Source organism: Grammomys surdaster, unplaced genomic scaffold (genome assembly GCF_004785775.1).
Source record: "Grammomys surdaster isolate TR1022 unplaced genomic scaffold, NIH_TR_1.0 126546, whole genome shotgun sequence".
NCBI lineage: Eukaryota > Metazoa > Chordata > Mammalia > Rodentia > Muridae > Grammomys > Grammomys surdaster.
The window spans coordinates 15,306,311-15,329,780 of NW_021621338.1; the positions used below are offsets into that span (position 1 = coordinate 15,306,311).

The 23,470-nt window shown below is 37.9% G+C and overlaps 1 protein-coding gene across 1 annotated transcript in view; it reads left to right on the plus strand.

Annotated features, from left to right (window-relative positions):
- LOC114614925 (cadherin-related family member 3-like) overlaps positions 1-23,470 on the plus strand; it is a 158,601-nt gene that overhangs the window by 52,085 nt on the left and 83,046 nt on the right. Inside the window, 9 exon segments of the mRNA XM_028760532.1 lie at positions 1,283-1,381; positions 5,519-5,751; positions 9,510-9,681; positions 14,687-14,928; positions 15,916-16,115; positions 18,212-18,231; positions 19,203-19,270; positions 19,825-19,842; positions 19,844-19,896. Of these exon segments, the coding sequence (XP_028616365.1) occupies positions 1,283-1,381; positions 5,519-5,751; positions 9,510-9,681; positions 14,687-14,928; positions 15,916-16,115; positions 18,212-18,231; positions 19,203-19,270; positions 19,825-19,842; positions 19,844-19,896 (1,105 nt within the window).

Consider the following 23,470-nt stretch of genomic DNA (forward strand, 5'->3'; position numbering starts at 1 on the left):
TGTCTTGCATATGATATTCTAATTTTACTTTAAAAATATTTCTGCTTTCAAGTTACTTCCTTTTATGTGTTAATATCAAAATATTTCTTTTCAACAACTCTCTAATAGGCTACCTTAGCTTATTAGCCCAAAGTACAGAGTTCCTTCTTTTACTGGCAATGTGCAAAAATTGTAACAAATCCTTTAGTTTTACTATGCTTAATGATTTGATTGTATGTGTGCATGCAGAAGGGTCGAACATGCCATAATGTACATGTGGAGGTTAGAAGACAACCTGCTGGTGTACATCCTCTCCTTCTACCATGTGAGTCTTGGAGATTGAACTCAAGTCATCAGGCTTGGGATCAGGCACCTTTACCTATTGAGCAACCTGGCTGGCCAGTGATAACTCCTTTTGTGGTATCCTGTCATCCTTTGAAAAGAATTTTGATCATAATCTCCTTTGACTTCATATTTATACTGTGATATAGGAGACGGACAGTGACTTGATTGATTGATTAATTGGTTGATTATTGATGAGGAAACTGAGCTTCCTAGAAGTGAAAGCTGTCTTAAGGCCACAGAATTTATGTTAATTCTAAACATTAAACATGGGATTTCTCATAAAGCTTTAAAAGCATAGTGCAGGACATCACGGACTGATTGGAAAGTCACCTGAGCTAACCAATGGAAGAATTGTTTCAAAGAAATTTGTGATAAACTCTCTTGTAAAAAATATGTACCTATGCATAAATATATATTATCTTGTATACATATATGTATTAATAAAATAAAATATAAAACATAATACCTTAGACATTTTTGCTAAACTGTTTGGGCTTGCCACAGAATTCGTCTAGATATTGTCTTATGTTTCTTGTTGCTGTCACAGCTATCTGACAAGAAAGAACATGAGGGAAAATGGGCTCATGGTTTGAAAAGCTATAGACCTCTAGGGGATAGTCAGGGTGACAGTGAGAGTTGAATGAAGGCAATTACATTGCATCCTCAACCATGTAGCAGAGACTAAAGAGAAGCCATGTTATAAAATCTCAACCCCCACTCCTTTCCTCCAAGGAAAATTCTCTTTCTAAGGGTCCTACAGTCTTTCCAAATGACACCATCATCACCTGGGAATCAAGTGTTTCAATATACGAGTCTGTGGAAATACCAATCATGTGGAGGTAGAGAGACTCCTGCTGTAGTTTCATAATCCTTCACTAATTCTGATACTGAGGACATGTTTCAGTAGTTTGCAGAGTAAAACAACAAAAAAGTATTAATTAGCTGTTCAATTTTATAGTGACTGTGACGATCCTCGTGGAGATTGCTCCTGACAATGATTTCAGCCCCAAATTTCAAGCCTCGCATTATGTATTTTCAGTTCCAGAAACATCAGGAGGTAAGAATGTTCTAAGTTTTTTAACATTAAAACATACACAAGGAAACACATACCAAATGTCTGCTGAGGGTCTGATGGAAAAACTGTGAGCATTTATAGAATATAGGCAGGAATAGGAGTGTGCTTGGACATGAGACCTTCAGAGGAGTTTTTCTTCAGTGTTGACGCTCTCAAATATCCTGATGACCTCCCAAAGGCTACTTTGAGATTTGATGTCAGTTTTAGGGTTTGTTTTTGTTGCGGACAAATGCACATTATTGACTTCATTTCTTATTCTTTGTCTCCAAACTGTGATTAAGTGTCAAGAAGTAGGAACAGTGTGGTTATTATCCATACAACCCAAATCTCAAACTGGGGTCAAGGTTTTAGGTCTAAAATCAAGATGATGGCTAAGGTTCTATCTTTGTTCTAAATTAGATATGTGTTAGGACATAATGGTTAACCTCATTCTATCTGGAAAACACAGCAATGGTAATAGTTGTGATTCTGTGATCCAAGATGGAAACATATCCCTTCTTCAAAATTTCTGGATAGTGAATCCTCCAGGCTTGACCTGGATACTTCAATGTTGTAGCAGAGAGACCATGAGTACAAATGTCAAAGGAAACTATCTTCAAACCTGTCCCTGCTACCAGAAGCTAATGATCTTAGCAACTCATATATTTATGTACCTTTGAGGGTTTTGTTTTGTTAATAATTCATAGGAACAATTTTTACAGTATAAAATATTTGAAGTAGCCAATTTTGTTCATTTCTTAATAAATAAATTTACTTCCTAAAATGGAAACATCCGAAGTAAAGTCTCCATGCTATTTTGGTATGTTGAAACCAGTACTTTACTTAACAGATGAGGTGTGTCTTGATATATTTACGGGTAAGGTTTTCATTTGTTTTAAAGTACTTCAGCAAAAGAGATGGGCCATTATTCTTTTAAAACTCCACTCCTGCCAGGCAGTGGTGGCGCACGCCTTTAATTCCAGCACTTGGGAGGCAGAGGCAGGCAGATTTCTGAGTTCGAGGCCAGCCTGGTCCACAGAGAGTGTTCCAGGACAGTCCAGATTATATAGAGAAACCCTGTCTCGAAAAAAAAAGGAAAACAAACAAACAAACAAACAAACAAAAAACCCTTGACTCCTTCAAGGGCAGGGAGAAATTATGTAATTATATTATAAGAAATAAAAGGAAGAAAATAATTCAAGCCTGTGAAACAAAACAATAAAAAATCCCAATGCTTTAATTCCATTCAGCTGGTATGTCCTAATAAGGAAGACTAAGGGGTGATTTTGTTGCCCCCCCCAAAAAAGTTTCAGCACACTGAAAACTGCCAGCTCTCGAGAGACATCAGCAGTAGGACTCATTGGCAGTGGGAAGAAAGGTGTTTGACATCAAGAATCCAGCTACAGGGCTGGAAAGATGACTCAGCAATTAAGAGCACATACTGCATTTGCAAAGAGCCCGAATTCCATTCCTATAATCCATAGTTGATGGCTCACAACTGCCTGTAACTCTAGCTTTAGGGGACCTAGCACCTCTGGCTTCTGTGAGCACCTACACTCATGTGCAGGTGATGCTCCTACACAGACACATACTTAAAGATATGAATATATAGAAAATAAATAAAGATATAAATTTAAGAGAATCCTGATATGTGACAACTTAAATGTGTATTATGGTACTGCTCATGGTATGTTAGACATGCGCAGAAGCCTCAGCTCAGCTCTATGATCTAGGTATTATTCTTGACTTTACAGATGAGAACTCAAAAGTACAGAACTTGAGCTACAGTCATTTCCACAAAGCTCTCATCAGTATATCAAACATTGGGTCTATAGAGCTTGAGAATGTTTAAATACTGTATTAAGGAGCTGTGTATGGCAGGACTTACCTGTAGTTCAAGCACTTGAGAGGCAGAGGCAGGTGGATCTCTAAGTTTGAGGCCAGCTTGGTTTTCATAGTGAGTTCCAGGCCAGCTTAAAACAAAACAGAACAGAACAGAACATAAAGGAACAGAACAAAACAAAACAAAACACTACATTAATAGAAAAGGTGTTTTCCCAATATTGAATTAATTAGCATTGAGCATTCAAATCTATCTAGTAGATTACATGAAAATTATAATTATGGAGATCTATAATATTCAAAGTAAAGACTGATAATCTGTGATAAGCTGACAGAAATCTATAGAAGGAAGTAGGTGTAGAAAAGGAACTCCTTTATCGTAGTGACTTAGAAGAAACATGGAAACTGAAAGAGCTGAGTTGTAGGTCACCAGGGAAAATGCTCTCCATTTCCAGTATGTTTTGATGAGGTTTGGCAGAACTTAGAGTTCCATAATTACTCTATTTAAAATTCAGCTAAAGATGCTCAAGACAACACTTAGAGTTTATTGTAAGGTTAATTTTATACCTTCAGAAGAACATGCTTTCCATTGTACTTAACCAGGTCTTAAATGTGGAAATGATCCCATTATTTTCCAGGTCTGTAAGACAGAGATTAATTTTACTGGTTATGTCTTCTCTGTGACCATGTAACCATTGTAATACCCTTTATAATATGATGCTGTCGCTCAAGCAATAGACAAGTTCTCTTCTGGAACTGCCATAAGAGGAAATCTTCTTTCCATGAATGTTTTCCTTCTGTTGTTGAAATAATCTATGCCCACTGTCTACTTAATTGTTCATTACAAGAGATGAATATTGTTTAAAAGAACATACCAGGCAGGGAAACATTCTTTGAAGTTGAAAGTGATGGGGATGGCACATGCTCTTTCTTCTTCATCATTGCTCAGGGGAAACACCCAGACATGTCATGGTGAGCTGTATATCATCATGCACCAGAGCTTATGATTTAACTATAAAATGATTGAAGAGTAACCTATTATAGCTGTAATCTACTGACATAAATATGCCATGAGCTCAGTCCCATACAGATTAGAGAAACATAGCAATAACTATTTCTAGCTTAGACATCCAAGAATTGTATTATCTTTCTGGTCTTGCTCAAACTTGTGAGAGTCAGCTGGTTTTGAATGCTCTCTCCTGGTGTAGTTGGGATGACTGTAGTGCTTTGGCCCCTCCCCGATCCTCTCCTTCTCAGGTGAAATTGAGGATGTTCTTAGAGTGAAAGAAAATATATAGTTATAACTAGAGTGACTTCTATAGGTATAGTCAGGAGAGCCTGTGTGTGTGTGTGTGTGTGTGTATGTATGTGTGTGTTTATGTGGCAAGAGAAAGTCAATCTAACCTCACAAATACTTCTCATACCTTTGCCTGCATCAAGTTGACTAATATATCATTGATCAAAGCAAATGACAAGCCAGAGTGCTAGGGTTGCCTGCATGGCTAATAGTGGGGTCACAGGAAGGGTAAAGTACTTGGGCATATGAATTTAACCAATGCACTGTAGTTATCATTCTTCTAAAAGATTACTGGTGAATATTATTAACCAGAAGTATTGTGAAGCAATTTTAAAACCGGACTGTAGAATTAACAGACACAGAGTTGAGCTGGACTCCATCACAATTAGTTGTGTGGCCTTGGGCAACAGGGTCTCAGTTCCTTATGTTTAAAATGGAGGAAATAGTACTACTGTCATCAGGCTGTTGGTAAGGCTCAGTGAGAGGGTTATGCAAGTAAGAAATTATTCTTACTTAGCATTTACTGTATGCCAGGCTTTACTATAACTCTAAATGCTTCATGTATTTTAATTCATCCGGTCTTCACAACTCAGTATGGTAGATACTGTTACTGCCTTTAGTTTTCAAAGAAAGAAAAAAATATTAACGGGCCTACAGGATTGTCCATTATTACTCTAGTGAGAGACTGAGATTTGTAAGCTGAAACTTCTAGTTTCTGAGTCTGGCTTTTGAACATTATATGCCACCTAGCAGCATAATGCTAAGATGAAGTTAATTATTAGTATTATAGAGCTATTTTAAAATTATTTCATTTGAGTGGGATTCCCTGTAAATCTGCCTGCTATCATGTGGAGTTTTAGTCATCAAGCACTCATTATTACCCAAGAGTATTTATGTTCTCATCATTTGAAAAAAAAATTCATGTTATCATTTGAAGAATTATAGATATAGTAAGCCTTTATGTATGTACATAAGAAAAATAAAGTATAAAACATTGGCAGCTTTCTACAAAGTTGGACAAGTGACTGCCATTGATGAGGACCACCCACAAGACTGTCTGACATACAAGATAATCAGTGGAGATATGCAGCCTGTCCAAAAGTTTTGGATTCACCCTTTCTCTGGAGTGATTGAACTCACCACTCAGCCGGACTATGAGTCAGTGACACAATATAACCTCACAGTGGAAGCTGTGGATTGTGACAGAGATCATCCACGCACTGCAGTGGCCACAGTGAGTAAAGAGACACGGTTTTGTGGCTATGTGACTGACTAATGTACTAAGTTCTAATTTATCACATTGGGGTGATCAGGTCACAAGAGTGGCTTAGAGTGGAGAAACTTGTAAAATTCTTCTCCTTCTCAAGTGTTCCATAACGTTTGTATCAACTTATCTTTAGAAGTCTGAATGGTGTAGGTTTAGATTTTTTTCAAACCCACTTTAATAAGGGATCTTAAATGCTTTAACCTTCCTTTTAGCCCACCACCCACCAGAAATAGTGGAAAAGAAAGGTAAAGGAAGGGCAAAGGAGGATGTGGACCTGTTTAAAAATAGTTCTTTGGGACGATTCCAATCTTTGTTGTCAGGATATCAGCAGTTTAGTTCACACAAATTAGAAGCGGTTCCTTGATCCACTTAGAAACACCATTTATGAATCAGTAACAGCAATTCAATTGAGAAGAAATTGCAAAACTCTGTCAATAAGCCTGAATCTCCCTAGTCTGCAAAAGTGGCAAGAGGCTGAGGTAACACCACCAGAAGTTCTTCGGTGCATTTTTCTCTATGAAGTCAGTGAAGGAGGCAAGGCAAATCAATGCTGCAGGGTCATCAGTGAAGACCAGCATCAACAAAGCCCACAGAAGACCAGCAAAGAGTGACAAGGCAAACCAATGCCACAGCACTGTCCACTGTCTGTTGGGCTATACTTATATCCTATCCAAACATCACATATCCTCTCAAACATCTGCTTTAGCAACACATCACATGCCTCCATTCCAGGCAGTTTCCAGAAAAATACATGTCTGTTCTCAGCAAAACATCCTCTCATAAGATAGTTTCCAGAAAAACATCACATGTCACAACTGAGTCTCCAAAGAAATCAGAAATATTCACTTCAGAATGGGGAAGGAAGAACTGGATACTTTCTCTCTCTAGAATATATAGGTTCTCAAAAGGATAGCATGAATATTTTTGGACAATATGTGAGGTGGTTGATACTTTAACATGTGAAATGGGCAGTATTATACTCATCTTCACCATACAGAGGAAGAAATTGAGGTACAGAGTTTAGGAAATGTACTTAGGGTTAATATAATATTTGCAGACCTAGCATTGCCTTGAAGTAGAAGGCAGCCTGGATTTAGTGTATGTATCTACATTTTTTAGGAGCAAAGCCAAAGGACTGACTGTTGAAAGACATCGAGAATATATGATGTTGTATTTATTATGGGGCATACGTTACTAATGAAGCTAAGGTTTGTTCTTGCATAGCAAAGTTCTGGAGTCAGGACTTCTTGAGTTGTAAGACTGCCAGCTGATTCTCAGTGTACTTCCTCCTCTTATGTAAGGTTACTAGGTTTTGTCTTTTGTGATTCTTGAGTGAGTGTCACTGTGAGGAAAGTAGATAGATCTTATGACCTATCTGCATCAATGATTAGAATGACTTTCACAGAGCTGAGCTTACAACCATGAGGCTGGAATTATGAGACTTGGCAGGTTTAGGATGATAGTCACTAGAGTGATTTTTAATGTAAGGTACTTTGGCCAGTTTTCTTATGGATACTTATAACTTCTCCAAATAGTGTTGTTACGTGATGTTTGATTATACTCTGAACCCCTAGATTATGTTGTTTACCAGAGAAGTCTGTTTCTAGTTGTGGTATGGCTCAGCCATAACACCTTTAATACCTCTGGTTGGAATACAGACAGTTTCGTGTACACACCTTTAATCCCAAACAATAAAGGTAAATTTAGCTTATAGAAGGAAGCACCCATGTTTGAAAATGATGTTTAACTGAGTGGCAGACAATGTCAGAGAAAGATTTGACAGAATAAGGTATGCATGTCTCTTATGAGAAGAGATGAAGGGAAATGACTTAAGAGAGAGCAGTTCAGAAGGAGGAGGCTTAAACATTATATAGCATATTGAGGTTACTCAGCTTAAAGAGACAGGTTGAAGTCTGGGTACAGATTCCCTGTCATGTGCCCTACATCTTCTCTTCAATCCATCAAGTAATCTATTCCCTATATCTTACCCATCTCTTGCTAATATCCTAGCTGTGCCCCATTGCCTGTAATTGGTCAGATGAAGTAGGTTGCTTTCTAGAACCACATCTTTGCTTGTGGACCTGAAATGTGCCAGAATGACTCCTGAAAAAGACCACCTCCCCACTAATCTGGATTAGGCTGTAGCATCATTCTCAGAGTCCAGAGTGCTTGAACTATCTGGACCTGGCTAACTTTTTACCCTTAGCTCAATTTTCTTTCTGTCTCTCCAATACATCAAGACTAATGCTTATCCTTCAGGGCTCAAACTATCAACCTAATAACATAGATGGCTGCTAGTAGGGAAATGGTCCCAGAAGAGAGGAAAAATTAATTCTACAGATAGTAGCACAGACATGGTGTGTGGAATACATTATGAGAAATGTGAAAAACTAGGAAGACTGGCAGGAGAGAATCACATCAATAGAAGAGTTCATAAACTTTAGAGGAAATGAGGCAATGGGAAGAGTTAGAGGGGTAAAGGGAGGGGTAGAAATTATGCAAATATAGCACACATATAAATTCTCAAAAACTAAAAGTAATTAAATTAAAATTAAATAAGAATAAAAACATATCTCAGGCTTGTGAGATAGCTCAGCAGGTTAAGCCACCTGACATAAAGTTTGGAAGTCTGGTTTGATCTGTACCCACATAGTGAAAAAAAGAAAGCCAACTCTTGACAATTGACCTCTGCCATCACACACAGTGCTGTGCATATGTGTGCATGCACACACAGAAACATATGCACACAAAGTAAATAAAGTGGCCATGTGGCACATACCTTTAATTCTAGAATTTGTGAGGAAGAGGCAGATGGATTTCTGGGAACAAAGACAGCCTGGTCTACAGAGTGAGTTCCATGACAGCCATGGCTATGTAGAAAAACTCTATCCTAAAAACAAACAAATAAACAAATTAATTAAATGTAATTAAAAAATCTTATATATTAAATAATACATCTAGTTGTATTCAGTCTACAGAAAAGTAACATTAAGAAGTGCACAATTTCTTCCAAGAACTTAAATATGTTATTGAAACATTCCATAAAATATTTAGAAAAAAGATAATTCTTGCAGATGTAGACACACCAGGGATTCTTCTGCTAATGTTATTGGGGAAAATTATTAGTCATTGGAGAGGTGGGCAGACAACCTTTCTAAGCTGACTGGTATTTGATCACTGACATTTTTCAAACCCTTGATATTTTGATATTTTCCTATGTAAATCACAGCTTCCTGACTTATGATATTTAATTACAAAAATGTTGATAACATCCCTAATTAAGGTCAGATATACATTGTGCTTAGGGAAATGGTACAGAAGAGTCCTTAGTTAAGTTAGAAAAAGCTCCTTCTAGGTGTGCTTGCTACTGAATGTAAGCAATTCAGAGAGTCCAGGGAACCTTATCTTCAGAGACAGTATTCTTCAGTGTTGCTTTTGCTATAATTTACGTAACTGTACTTTCCATAGAGTTCATCTAATGAGCCCAAAATTCTTCCTAAAGGAGACATCGAATGTCACAGCTGACCCAAGAATAATAAACCACCAACTAGTGATTGACAGCTAGAATCCCTATCTCCAAGTACATGTCTGCAAACTCAGAAACTTTTAGACTTTTTACTTAATAATTCTGGATGATCTGCCCATCCAGATGCTCATTTCTGATTTTGTGTATAAATAGTCTCATGGTGTGGATGTGATGTTTCTTTCCCCTTCATCACTGACAGGTCACTGTTGACATTGAAGATGAGAATGATGAAGCACCTGTCTGCACACCCTGTCTATATACAGCAATCATCTCTGACAATGTTATTGCTGGGACAAACGTCAATGGCCTCAAACTAAACTGTCATGACAGAGATTCACAAGATTTTGAAATGCGCTTTGAAATGGCTTCTGGTAGACACTTTAATTATTTCTTTTAATCACAAACATATGTCAAGTTGACATTAGCTATACAATGCAGGCATGATATGTAACCCTAGAAGTGACTGTTTATAAGAGTTACACTATCTCATAACTAGTATTTTGTTTCCTCACAACACATACAACTCAATTACTCCTTTGACTTCAAAGAGACTCAGAAATTGGGAAAATACTATAGATTTTAGCACAAGGAACTAAGGTTTTTATACATGGAGCCAGCTGAAAAACAGATGACACCTTTCTATCTGCTGATGTTGTTTCAAGTTCACAAGGCTACATGGTTTTGACTATATTATTGCTAGATCTACACAGATTCACATAAACCTTATAATCACCAACTTGTCTTCTATAGGAGATTTTTTTTGAGACCAACCATGTGTTAGACACCTAGAAATAGTTATACAGAACCATCTAAGACAGATGTAGAACATATTAATGGCACTCACTACTCATTTAACTCTGAGTACCATCAATACATAAGATCATAAACCAAGAGAAAGTCTTCACAAGAAAGAAGCGTCCTTGAATTCCTCTTGTCCATGACAATAAGACTTTTTCATGTGGCTCAGACTGCTGCTGCTCATCCGAAAAAGGGAGAGTATAGACATCAGCAAACACATTATTGAAATAGTATAAAGAGTAGTTTGATCCTTATACCTATTGCAAAAGGATAAGCTCCATGAAGAAAGGAGAAATGCTCATCTGGTTTAAAATAGTATCTGTCTACTTGGCCCTGTGCCATCTATAAGGACATCACTTATTTATTTATTTATTTATTTATATTTTTTATTTATTTTTATTTATTTTTTAAAAATGTTAATCAAAGGCTTTATAAGTTCCTTAATGCTCAATAACAAGAAAACCATACAATCAGAAGTGTAACCCAATACCCAACCTAGATATACCAACTATCTTTCACTGGCAGAGACACGCAAACAGCTGCCTCCATGTTCCTTTCTCTCTCTCTCTCTCTCTCTCTCTCTCTCTCTCTCTGTCTCTCTCTCTCATCTCCTAGCTCCTCCTCTCTCCTAACTCCTCCCACCTTAGCTCCTCCTACACATTATCCTTCCTGTTAAGATAAAATTTTCTCTCAAAATACAATTAGAGCATAACTATACCAATTTGTATCGGTAAGGTACAAGATAGACCTAATAGCCAGTCCATCATTTAGTTGACTAACCAGAACCTCTGTCATCTCTCCTAACTAAAAGACTTAGTTCTGAACCTGGCTTTTTTCTTGGCTTTAGAACGAATGTCAGCTGAAAACCATCCTCTCAAGTCTTTTCTCTCAAAGTAAATAGCTGGGCTTGGCTATGAGACTATAATTCTTCAACCCCATCAGAAATCCAGAATGACTGAATTAACTGAAATTATAGGAAGCACAAAGCATAGCTTTTGGAGCATCTGATCATCAGCCTTCTGGCCCAGGATCATCTGACAGACCTAGTAATGCAGAATTATTAAGGGCTGATTACTCTATCTTGGCAGATATAATCAGTCAACTATTCCACAAGTGTGTCCTTTTTGGGACAGTAATTTGTCTGTAGATGAAAAGAGGCAATTCTTGCCTAGTGGCTCTCTCACCATAACCGGAGTAACTCCAAAGACACTCAATTTCTTCTTAGAATCCAAGACAGGAAGCTGTCAGGAGCAGATAGGTCTCTAATCAAAATGAACCTTAATGCAGAAATGTTTGAAACATCAATTCTGTGGCCTTCCGACATTTTGAAAACCAACTATCCATGTAAGGCAATCTGGACTGTTGTCTGTTAATTCTTCTCAGCTATTTCTAAATAAAATATAGAAAACACCCTAACAATAAACTCAGAGCCATGCATTTGCTATAGACCCTTAACTCATAGGCTAACCATCTCAAATCAGTTAAAAAAAAAGTTAAAGAAGGACTGGGTCTAAGCCTTGTATTCCTAAATGTGTTATATAGGCACAATGCCTATGAGAGTAACAATATTAATCTCACTTCTATATCAGTAAGAATCTCGTACCAATGAAAACTTTAAATTTGAAATCAAAGTATATTTTGTACCATTTAAGAAATTATAACTTCAGGTTAATAACAATTATACAGATTTCTACCAATATGTTATGGCTATGCAATAATCCTAGCTGTTCCTTTCTGTTCCAACAAAAGCACTACTTTCCCTAGAAAGACAGCCCAATATTAACCACCTCAGTCCCCAAGCCCAGGTAATAGGGGCGCCAACTCTTCATCAACTTTTTCAAGCTGATTATGGGCGTTGAGATACTAGAAGAAGGGCGGGGGAAGAGTAAATTGATAAGACTCTGACATCTGTGTCTTCACTGCATTCAGCTGAGATTCCAGGACATCAGAGGTTCGAGCAGGTCTGCTCAGATTGCTTAATGAGTAGATACACCAAGGCTGTGTATTCTGTAATGTACAAATTCTCAAAACAAATTTTAGTATCAAGATATTTTTTGTTCAAATTCTGGAATCTAATCTTCTGGTGGCCTGTCTCTATCATATCTAATCCATATAATTCTGGGAGTTTCTATGACGGTGTGCTCCCACCATCTTCCCATTCCTTCCTCCCTGCTCTCAAATTCTCCAACACTAGGGAATCCAAACTATTGGGTACCAAGGCCCTCCACTTCCACTGATGCCTGAGAAGGCCACCCTCAACTACCTGTACAGGTGGAGCCATGAGTCCCTCCCTTTGTGTTCTCAGGCTGGAGGTTTTAGAATGGCTACTCCAGTTTGTTTCTTAGGACCATTTGCTTGAAAAATTGTTTTTCAGCTTTTTACTCTAAGGTAGTATCTGTCTTTGTCACTGAGGTGGATTTCCTGTATGCAGCAAAATGCTGGGTCCTGTTTACGTATCCAGTCTGTTAGCTTATGTCTTTTTATTGGGGAATTGAGTCCATTGGTGTTAAGAGATATCAAGGAACAGTGATTGTTGCTTCCTGTTATTTTTGTTATTAGAGTATATACACCTATCTTTGTGTGGCTACCTTCTTTTGGATTTATTGGAAGATGATTACTTTCTTGCTCTGTCTAGAGAATAATTTACCTCCTTGTATTGGAGTTTTCCCGCTAATATCCTTTGTAATGCTGGGTTTGTGGAAAGATATTGTGTAAATTTGGTTTTGTCATTGAATATCTTGGTTTCTCCATCTTTGGTAATTGAGAGTTTTGCTGGGTATAGTAGCCTGGGCTGGCATTTGTGTTCTCTTAGGGTCTGTATGATGTCAGTCTAGGATCTACTGGCTTTTATAGTCTCTGGTGAGAAGTCTGGTGTAATTCTTATAGGTATGCCTTTATATGTTACTTGGCATTTTTCCCTTACTGCTTTCTTTGTTTCTTTCTTTGTTTTGTGCATTTGGTGTTTTGATTATTATGTGATGGGAGGTATTTTTTTTTTCTGGTCTAGTCTATTTGGTGTTCTGTAGGCTTCTTGTATGTTTATTGGCTTCTCATTCTTTAGGTTAGGAAAGTTTTCTTCTATAATTTTGTTGAAGATATTTATTGGCCCTTTAAGTTGGGAATCTTCACTCTCATCTATACCTATTATTTTTAGGTTTGGTCTTCTCATTGTGGGCTGGATTTCCTGGATGTTTTGTGTTAAGAACTTTTTGCATTTTGCATTTTCTTTGACAGTTGTGTCAATGTTTTCTATGATATATTCTGCACCTGAGATTCTCTCTTCTATCTCTTGTATTCTGTGATGACACTTGCATCTATGACTCCTGATTATTTTCTCTAGGTTTTCTATCTCTGGGTTAGTCTCCCTTTGTGATTTCTTTATTGTTTCTACTTCCATTTTTTATGTCCTGGATGGAGTTGTTCAATTCCTTCACCTATTTGATTGTGTTCTTTTGTAATTCTTTAAGGGATTTTTGTGTTTCCTCTTTAAGGGTTTCTATCTGTTTGCCTGTCTTCTCAAATTCTTTGAGAGTGTTATTTATGTCCTTCTTAAAGTCCTCTATCATCATCATCACTAGAAGTGATTTTAAATCTGAATCTTGCTTTCCTGGTAATATGGGGAATTCAGGACTTTCTAGTGTGGGAGAACTAGGTTCTAATGATGCCAAGTACCCTGGATTTCTGATGCTTATGTTTTTGCTCTTGCCTTCCATCATCTGGATCACCTTAGTGCTACCTGTCCTGTCTCTTACTGGAATCTGTCTTTCCTATTATCATGGTTGCTTCAGAACTGTGTGGGGTGGGTGTTACTACTAGGGTTAGAGCTGGGGCCCAAAATCTGCTGAGTGCTCCGGCCCAGACCGGAAGCAACCAGTGCTCAGGGCCAGGAACGAATTCCTGGGTCCTAGTGGGTCCCAGTTTCTCCCTGTTTTGGGCAGGTGTTGCTGTCTCCTTACCTAAGATGCTGCCCGGGTTAGAGCTCCTGGGAGGCCCGCTACCTCTGGGTTTTGTGAGATTGGGTGCAGAGCAGCCGCCTGGGATCTGCTCAGTGCTTGGGCCCAGACCAGAAGGACAGGACATCACTTCTTAAGGACAGTATTTGTACTGTGGATTGATAGCATTAGCTATTAGTCTAGACTAAGTTGAATATGATAGTCAAATAAAGGAAGAGGAAAAAATCATGCAGAATAATTAGATAGTAGCATTAAGACTTGCTGGTTACATATGGGGGCTAGAATCATAATGTTAGCCTTTAAAGACATTTTTTTCAATTGTTTTGAGACAGTGTCTTTTGTAGCCCAGGTTGTCCTTGAACGCTCTATGTATCCAAGGATCAGTGACCTTGATTCTCTTGCCTTTCCCTCCCAAGGGCTGAGATCTCATGTTTACTCTAACATTCCTACTTTTAAAACATTTTCCCTTATATGTATTGCTTATTTTATTTCAATTTTATTATAAGCTATTTATAGACATGGAAATTTATATATACATTCTTCGTTTTAATATTTTAAGGTAGCTCGAAACCATTTGATGTATTATTATAAAATAATTTTAACTTTCCCATTATTCCTTTCAAAGGAAATGAAAATCTTCATTTTCAATTAGACCCAACTCGAGGTTCAAATACTCCAAAATTAATTGTGAAGAATCCTTTCAATTTTGAATCTGGAGCTGAACTGAAGCAGCAATATCATCTTGTGGTTCATGTAATCGATGATAACCTGCAACATGGCAAAGCTGTCAAGCCCAAGACAGGAACTGTTGTCATAGATATTTATGTGATGAGAACCAGCACACCACCTCCTCCAACCAGTTCTGAAGTAAATAGTTACAGAATTTGATTTGAGTCTTTATGTTGTAAATATTTTACTGCCAAGTCAGATATCATATAGAAATGCTTAATAAAGGATCAGGCCATTGCTCTCCTCAATATGCCTTTAGACTTTCACAGTACCCAAGATATCCATATAGCTTCCTCAGGCACTGTGCATCGATGAATATATATTGTGTGCACAGAAATAATGAAAATTACATGCACATGTATAGAGGACCCCTAGATGGCTGGCTGAATCATCTGAAGGTCTTGTTCAATATAAGGGAGCATTATTCAGTTGATTACAGCCATGAAAATCCTTCTGCAAATAGACGCTTTGAAAGACTATGTTATCATAACAACAGGACCCATGATGTTCCAGGCATTGCATCATGCCTTATAGCCATTATTTTATCTAATCTTCATTCCAACTCTATAACATATAGCACACCGTTTAGTATCTTACCATTCATAAAGCCGATATGGGAAGCCTCTCTGGAATTACATAATGGTTTATCAGCCACCCAAGAATGAAAGGTCCTATTTGATTGCCTTTGGGGTGTATTGTATTGTTCTGTGTCCATTAACATACAGCATTAAAGAATCTTCTTCCTTGAGTATTTGATTTTTAAGAATTCACTGTTACTTCAAGCTACACAAAAGGGATTAGTTAACAGGTCTAAAAAGACCTTCTGTATCATTGAGCTCAGTCTCTTAATTTTATAGGTCATAGGACTGAGGTGAAAAAAAAAGAGGCATGACTTGCTTTGGAGCACAGAGTGGCCACTCTGCAAGTCTATTCTCCACATTTTTAATTTGGTGGCTCCTTTATGTCATCATGTTTCTCATTGTTACCTGGGTACTTACACATATGTAAGAGTTCATATCCCATTGTCTGTCAAGAGGGTGGCTCTGTACTATTGCTTCACTGTATAAACAGATATGCTTTGAAAACAAGGACTAATGCTCTGTTTGCTCTGAAATACTTTTCCAGCAAAGAAAAGGCCTGACCATTGTGTACACAGCTATTAACACGTACAAAAGTAGCGACTGGTATGTTCCTTTCATCTTCACTCTGACAGCTGTTTTCTTTGTTGGATTGGTTTCCTGGATGTGTTTTCTACTCTGGAGATATGGAAACATTAAAAGCAAGTCTCAGAGAATGGCCAGGGAAGTCTCCAAGTCAAAACCCAAGTATGTGGATTTCCTTTTTCTTTTTAAATTTTTGAAATAAAGAATTAAAATGAATTAAAGTTTAGTAATCTTAACTGTACATGATTCTGGGAAAGTGTGCTTTAGAGAGACAAAATGCTAGTGATACAGAACTCAGTGGTGTCTTTTACTAGAGATCCCAAACCCATTCTAACCTGAAATGCTGGGAAGGCTTTTTTTTTTTTTTTTTAAGTAAACAGCAACATTCCTGGTAGACAGTTTCACAGCAAACTCCCTGATTGCTGGGTTCTTACGAACTTTCCATCCCTTCTCCCACAATTATCACTGAGCATTAGATGCAGGATCTTCCTTGTGGATGTATCAGTTGGCAATGGGGTTCACAACTCTGCATTTTGATTGGTTGTAGTTTTGTGTAATGGTCTTCATTGCAAACAGAAGTTTGCTTGATGAAGGCTGATGACTACTCTCATCTGTAAGGAAACTTAGGGATTAGGCTGGCTTAGTAAAGTATTGGTTCACGAGCTGAACTAGGACATGCTGGCTTGGATGGAGAGGTGGAGCAGAAGTTCATGAGGCCTCAGCCTCATGCAAAGAACTACAGACAACCAAAGAAGGTCAAGAGCAGGAGATGTAGTCTTCTCTTGGGGGAGCACACCAATTGTGTATCTAATACCAAATGATCAGCCCTGAAAACAAATGCATAATACAAGAATCAGTATACATACTGAGCAGGTTGTATACAATATAAACACACATATTGTGTAACACAATGAAAAAAGAAGCTATGAATTTGAAAGAAAGCAAGGAGGTATATATTGGAGGGTTTAGAGTGAGGGAAAGAAAAGAAAAAGTACGTAATTGTAATCTCAAAAAAAAAAACAAACCCCATCAACAGAGGTAAGCTTGATGGCATTTAGGAGGCAGAGGCGATAACTACATAGCAAATTTGAGGCTAGCTTTATCTATATGAGACCTTCTCTCTCTCTCTCTCTCTCTCTCTCTCTCTCTCTCTCTCTCTCTCTCTTTCTCTCTGTCACACACACACACACACACACATGAACGTACACACACACTAAACAAAGAAATGTGTCCATATAGACATGGCTTAGTGCTTTTGTAGAAGACTGGTGTTTAGTAGTTTAGTTCATAGCACCAACTCTGGGAGGCTGAAAACCCCTTCTAATTCTACTTACGAAGGCTCTGACTTGTAGGCTCTATGGAAACCTACCCACAAATTAAAAATAAAATAATAAACCTTAAAAGAAAAACCCAACCTACCAAAACAACAAAAGAACAACAACAACAACAACAGCAACAACAAAAACCAAAATAAAACCAATTCTTGCCCAAACTGAAGATCAGTACTACATGACTCAGCAATGGAAAGTATGTCTGTGAGAATTCTTTTAAAACAAATTTGTGAGCCAACAAACATGGCATATTATTTTGAGGCAAAGCGGTTTCAGGGACAGATGTTTGACAACCACTAGGAATTAACTTAGGGACAGGTAGGTAATAAGTGGCAGTTCCCTCTCCACACAATTGATTGGTTTCAAAGTTCATTGAGGTTAAAGAAATGGACAGAAAACACACCTGCTCTTGCTGCCATTTCTCGACACAGTGCTTCAGGGAGAAGAATGCCATAGCTTCCAAAGTAGAGTTGGAACCTGGCCTATTGACACAGGCCTATAATCTCAAGTCCATGGAAGGTTGAGGCGGGAGGAGTGCAGATTCAAATACAGCATGTGTTAGACCATTTATCAAAATAAAAAGTAAAATGAAGAAAGGGACCAGAAAGCATGCACAGGCTCTGGATTCAATCTTTGTAACACAGGCATGTGTGCTCAGACACCACCACATACCACTGTACTTCCATAGAGGGTAACACAAACTTTAGAGTTAAATTTGTGTTTCCATTACTGACATATGATTTTTTTTTAAAAAATGGTGTAGTAAAGCAGATGGAAACAGCTAATGAAACCACATTATTACTTCTTTGTAAAAAAAAAAACCAACCAGATGTGATAACAGTTACATGTTAATTATTGAATATAATTGTTTTCAATATATATTGTCATAATCTAACTGATGTTTTGTCAAATTTTCTTTTTATACAGAGGAATGAAATATATTGTAGGTAAGATATAATTTGCTTGGACTATATAATTTTAAAATTAAATACACTAATTTTAATAAAATATTTTGTTGAATTTTCAATAATTTTTTGAAATATATTTTGACTATAGTCATTCCCATACCACCTTGTAATTTTCCTACCTTACCTTCCTAACTGTTCACACTTCACAACTTCATGTCCTCTGAGAATAGCTGAGCTACCAGAAACCGCTCTCTTACCAAAGGAAAAAACAGCTGATACCCCCTTTGCTAGAAGACATCAAATGTCAGTGGCTTTTTAATGAGAGATGTGGCTTTTCAGTGAGAGGTGTGGCTTTTCAGTGAGAGGTGTGGCTTTTCAGTGAGAGATGTGGCTTGTGAGCCTCTCCTTACTCCATGCTCGAATACTGAGGGGTTTGTTCTTGTACAGGTCTTGCGCAGGCATCACAGCTGCCCTGAACTCATACAATGGTCCTGTCATGTCTAGAAGATAATGCTTTGCCCAGGTCCTCCCTGACCTCTACTATGTATCTCTCTGTGTGTGTGTGTGTGTGTATAATTTTATATGCATGTACATATATACACATATATACATACATACACACATGTATATATGAACCTTACAAAATAGTTTCCATAAACCTTTCTTGAACAGCCTTAGTCTTATTTAAACAAATATAAACTGTATCACAAATTTGCATGTTATCCTTACAGGGGAGCCATGCTGATCACTTCAGTGTCCGTGTGTGTATTGCTGAAGTGACCACACCCATATTTCAATTTTTATTTTGTGGGAGGTCACAGAACAACTGAAGGGAGTCAGGTTGTTCCTTTCTGTCATGTGGGCATCAACCTCAGGTTGTCGTGATTGTCAACAAGCACCTCAACCCTGAGTCATCTTGTAAGCCCATATTGTATCATTTAAAAATGCCACTCACTCCATACTTACTTACTATTTATTTGTTTACTCACTTAGTGTATTCTTTTAAACAGGAGATAGAAAACCAAAAGAAAAAGAAGTTATCACAGAAACCAGAAACAAAAAACTAGAAGTGTTATCAGTAAGTACATTTTTGTCTATTTTTGTTTCATATTGAAGTTTTTCCTTGTAAACATATGGTAAAATCTATTCAAACATCGTCGGAAGGAAATAAAATAATTTCAGTTCATCATTTTTGCTGAATTACTGTGTGTGTTACAAAGCTGGGATTTCAGATTAAACTTTAGGAATTTGGTGAAGTCAAAATTTGCCTAAAATATATGTGCCTTTAGCAAAAACTGAGTGGGCAAATATAAACCTAGCATTATTTTATACTACTTAGAATTTAAGACTATATTTGAAAATACATTATACATGCATTTTTAGTAATTCAACCTTAGAGTCTTTAGCAGATGGTGAATATACCCCCAGAGAAGGAATAACAATTCAAACTGGCCGAAGCATAATCGCTGAATAATCCACATAAGTACACCAAGGAGGGCTGGATCTTGGACCCACAGTATAGCACAGAATAAGAAAGGGCATCTTCAGTTTTCATCTTCCACCTTTCTCCAGTTGCTTCCCATGCACTCTGGAGATTCCACAGTGCTGGCTGCTCATGGTCTTGTTTCACAGGCTGGCTCCCTCTCAATGCCCCCCACCCCCAGGCCTCTTGTAAGGAGGTGTGTACCATCCAATCATCTTATCGTCTGAGTTACTTTTCTGGTGTTTCCATAACAGAGCACTACAGTCAGGGTGGCTTAACAACAGACATTCATTGGGCAGAGTCCTAGAAGCGATATGCTCATGGCTCTGCCCAGTATGCTTGGTGTTGAGGACAGTGTTGTCTGTGTTCTCATTTGCTCTGATAATAGTGGTCCAAATATAGTGGCATTCTGACATCCTAGAAAGCCAGGAAGCAGCATACAGTGTGACTTATAGTGCCTCTCATACAAAGTTCTCATTAAGAGAGGAATCTAAGTTAATAGAGGTCATGGCAGGCACAAAAATTGTGGGAGATGTGGTTGAGAGGAAGTAAGACTGATGGGAAGTTTTAGCCCCTAAACTGCTAACCTTCTACAGATTAGAAAGGTTTCTTGCAAGTAATTATGTCCTAGTCTTATTTCTGTGGATGAAATAAATATCCTGACAAAAAATCAACTTATGAAGGAAAGAAGCCACCTTACACTCTGGGCTGTAGTCCATTACTGCTGTGGCAGGAGCTCAAAATAGCCAGTCACATCACAGCCAGTCAGCAGCAGTGAATGCACAGAAACTCCGGGTTCAGCTAGTTTTCTCCACTCTTAACAGTTTAGAGCTCACAAACACTTTCAGGCTGGGTCTTCCCACATCAGTGAACACAATTAAGACACCCACAGCCCAACCTGATCTAGATAACCACATAGTGAGCATCATTCTGGGTGATTCTAGGTTATATCAAATTGACAAAAATTAGAACTAACCACCAAAAGTATTCAATACATGACAAAAGTAATTGAATCAAGTTGGCTTTATTACTAATGTGTAATTACTCTTTCTTTCATTCTTCTTTCTTTCATTCTTCTCTTTCTTTCTTTCTTTCTTTCTTTCTTCCTTTCTTTCCTTCTTTTACTTTCTTTCTTAAGGAAACCACTGTGTATGAGACTGTGTTTGATGGAGAAGCCATTGATCCAGGTATGATGCTTCTGAATCTTTTGAATTAAGTTCATTTTGTGAATTTTGATACTAAAAAACACTAATGGATTAATTATTCACTATGCTTTGCAAAAATAGCCATGCTGGAGAAAGCTACTTTAGGCTGAGCAGGCACCATGAGTAACTGAAATGGATCAGATGAAAAGAATCAGTTGAATCCTTAATGGCATTTAATGCCTGGGAGACATCACCCTTTCTCAGTCCCATCAAATTATTGCCACCTGGAGATAAGGCCAGGAATTTAGAATTACATGAGTCAAAAGGAGCTGGACATCTACCTTATTAGATATGAAATATGCATCTTTTAAATGAGTAATGAATTTAATTAAACTTCATTTAAGGGTAAATAAAACACAATTTTATTTCTGATTATATATTTCTGTGTACCCATCAGCCCTCAAAGGTTACTAACTTGGAATAACAACCATCTTATTATAACTTTTCGTTAGTGTGCCAGCAACATGATTAACTGTTGCTCGGGCAGCTTTTTTACTTTTATGAAAATCAGTGGAGTCCCTCCAGTACTATTCTTCTGGCAACTTGTCTGATGTGGTGAGTTCAAAGTGGTTATACTCACAGTTTGACATGATGGGAAGGCATTTGTAGGTTGGGTATAGTTGGGTGGGTCCTGGCCTCTTCAAGCAGTTTCTCTGTCCTAGCTGAACACTGTTTAGGGTGGTTTGGCTCTCTCCAGAGAACTTGTAGTCCTTTGAGGCCCAGGCTTAGAAATCCAAGGCATCACTTCTGCCAATCTATTGGCTAAGCCACCAGTGTATACCCAGGTTCTGAGCAAGTGGCATTTTAAACCTCTTTAAGGGTCAAGCTCAAAGATTGTTTAGCTATCTTTATCAGCTTCCATTTCTATAGGCTGGCTGGGTCATAGATTCGCAACTCTTAATCTATCACTTATCTCTCATGAATCCTAGCATTGCCAAGAAGACCATCTCTTCATTTTATAGAACACTCGCAAGCTTTACTTCTCATGCACTTCATTTCTAAGGGAAGAAAGGAGACTTGGGGTTGGCTAGAGGCTTAGGAGAAGCCAAAGATCTGGAATTAGAAGGATGAGCCTTGAAAGTTGGTGTCATTGGCACCTTTCCATGTGATCTTGCAGCAAGCATTTAGCATTTCACGGTCTCCCTTTCCACAGCAGAAAAGTGGATATGATGTAGGCTTTGCTGTTGTGTGGAGGTGTCTGTGCATTTTAAACATGATTACAATAAATATGAGAATTACTTTTTCAAATACTATGCAACATGAGCCATTAGTTGCAATAGACTCACTGGTACTGTGGAACCTCGTGATATTGCTCAGTAACTTAGCTCCTGCCAGCTCTAGATGTCTTGGCATGAAGGTAGTGATGTTTTATTGCTGGCTTCCAGCTTTTCCCTAAAGAATGTCACCCTTTAAAATATTTTATTAAATTGAAAACTTATCATTCATCCTAACCTGTTGTGTGTTCAATAGGCTGTTAGGAACTTCAAGTTTCAGTAACTCATTAAAAGTGTTTGAGGACAAATACAGAATGTTCACCAGTGCCAAAAGTCACTTGCTGTTCTCATTCTTCACAGAAACAAATGTTGCATTTTATTTCTGGGTTCTTGTGATTGAAATAGCATCATTATTTCTGCTTAATCAGTATTGAGTCAAAGGCTTTGAGAATGGGTCTCAATCATGTGCTTCTCTTTACTTTCGAAGGCAGAGATGGAAAGTGTTGATGTGACTCTTCAGGACAGAGTCTGAGTCTTAAGTAGTGAGGCAAAGGTAGATGAGGAGGCAGAGAGATCTCTAGGTATAATAGCAGCAGGTGAGTGTTACATGCCAGACATCCTGGTGTGAGAATAGAAAAGCAGCAGTGACCCCAGGCCTTCAGCTGCTCTTCTCTTCAGGAGAACTACTGTAGTTCTCCTTTGCATTGCTAGGGATGGAACATGGGATCTTGCATGCACTAGGTGAGTGTTCCATCACTGAACTATTTACAACCCCAGCCCATTATCATTATTATTGGAGGTATTTAAAGTTTATTTTATGCCATTTCTTGTTTTTCTCTAAAATTAGAACTATATATATATTTAATCAACACTTTAACACCATTGCTAGACTTGTAAGTACTTTATAAACATTTATCTATTTAATTTTTCTTATGTTAAATACATATAATACAAAATTATATTTTTTACCAAAAACTATTTTAACCAGTATGTGTTTATATTTTTCTATCGTGCCCTGTTGCTCTCTACCTTACTTTTTAATTTTATTTTATTGGCTATTTGATTTATTTATAGTTCAAATGCTATCCCCATTCCTTGTTTCCCTTCCAGAAACCCCCTATCTCATCCTCCCTCCCCCTGCTTCTATTAGGGTGCTCATTCATCCAGCCACCCACTCCTGCCTCTACACCCTGGCATTCCCCTACACTGGGGCTTCAAGCCTTCCCAGGATCAAGGGCTTTTCTTCTCATTAATGTCTGACAAGGCCATCCTCTGCTACATATACGACTGGAGCCATGGGTCCTTCCATGTGTACTCTTTACTTGGTTTTGTTCCTGGGAGTTCTGGGGGTGTGTCTGGTTGGTGATATTGTTGTT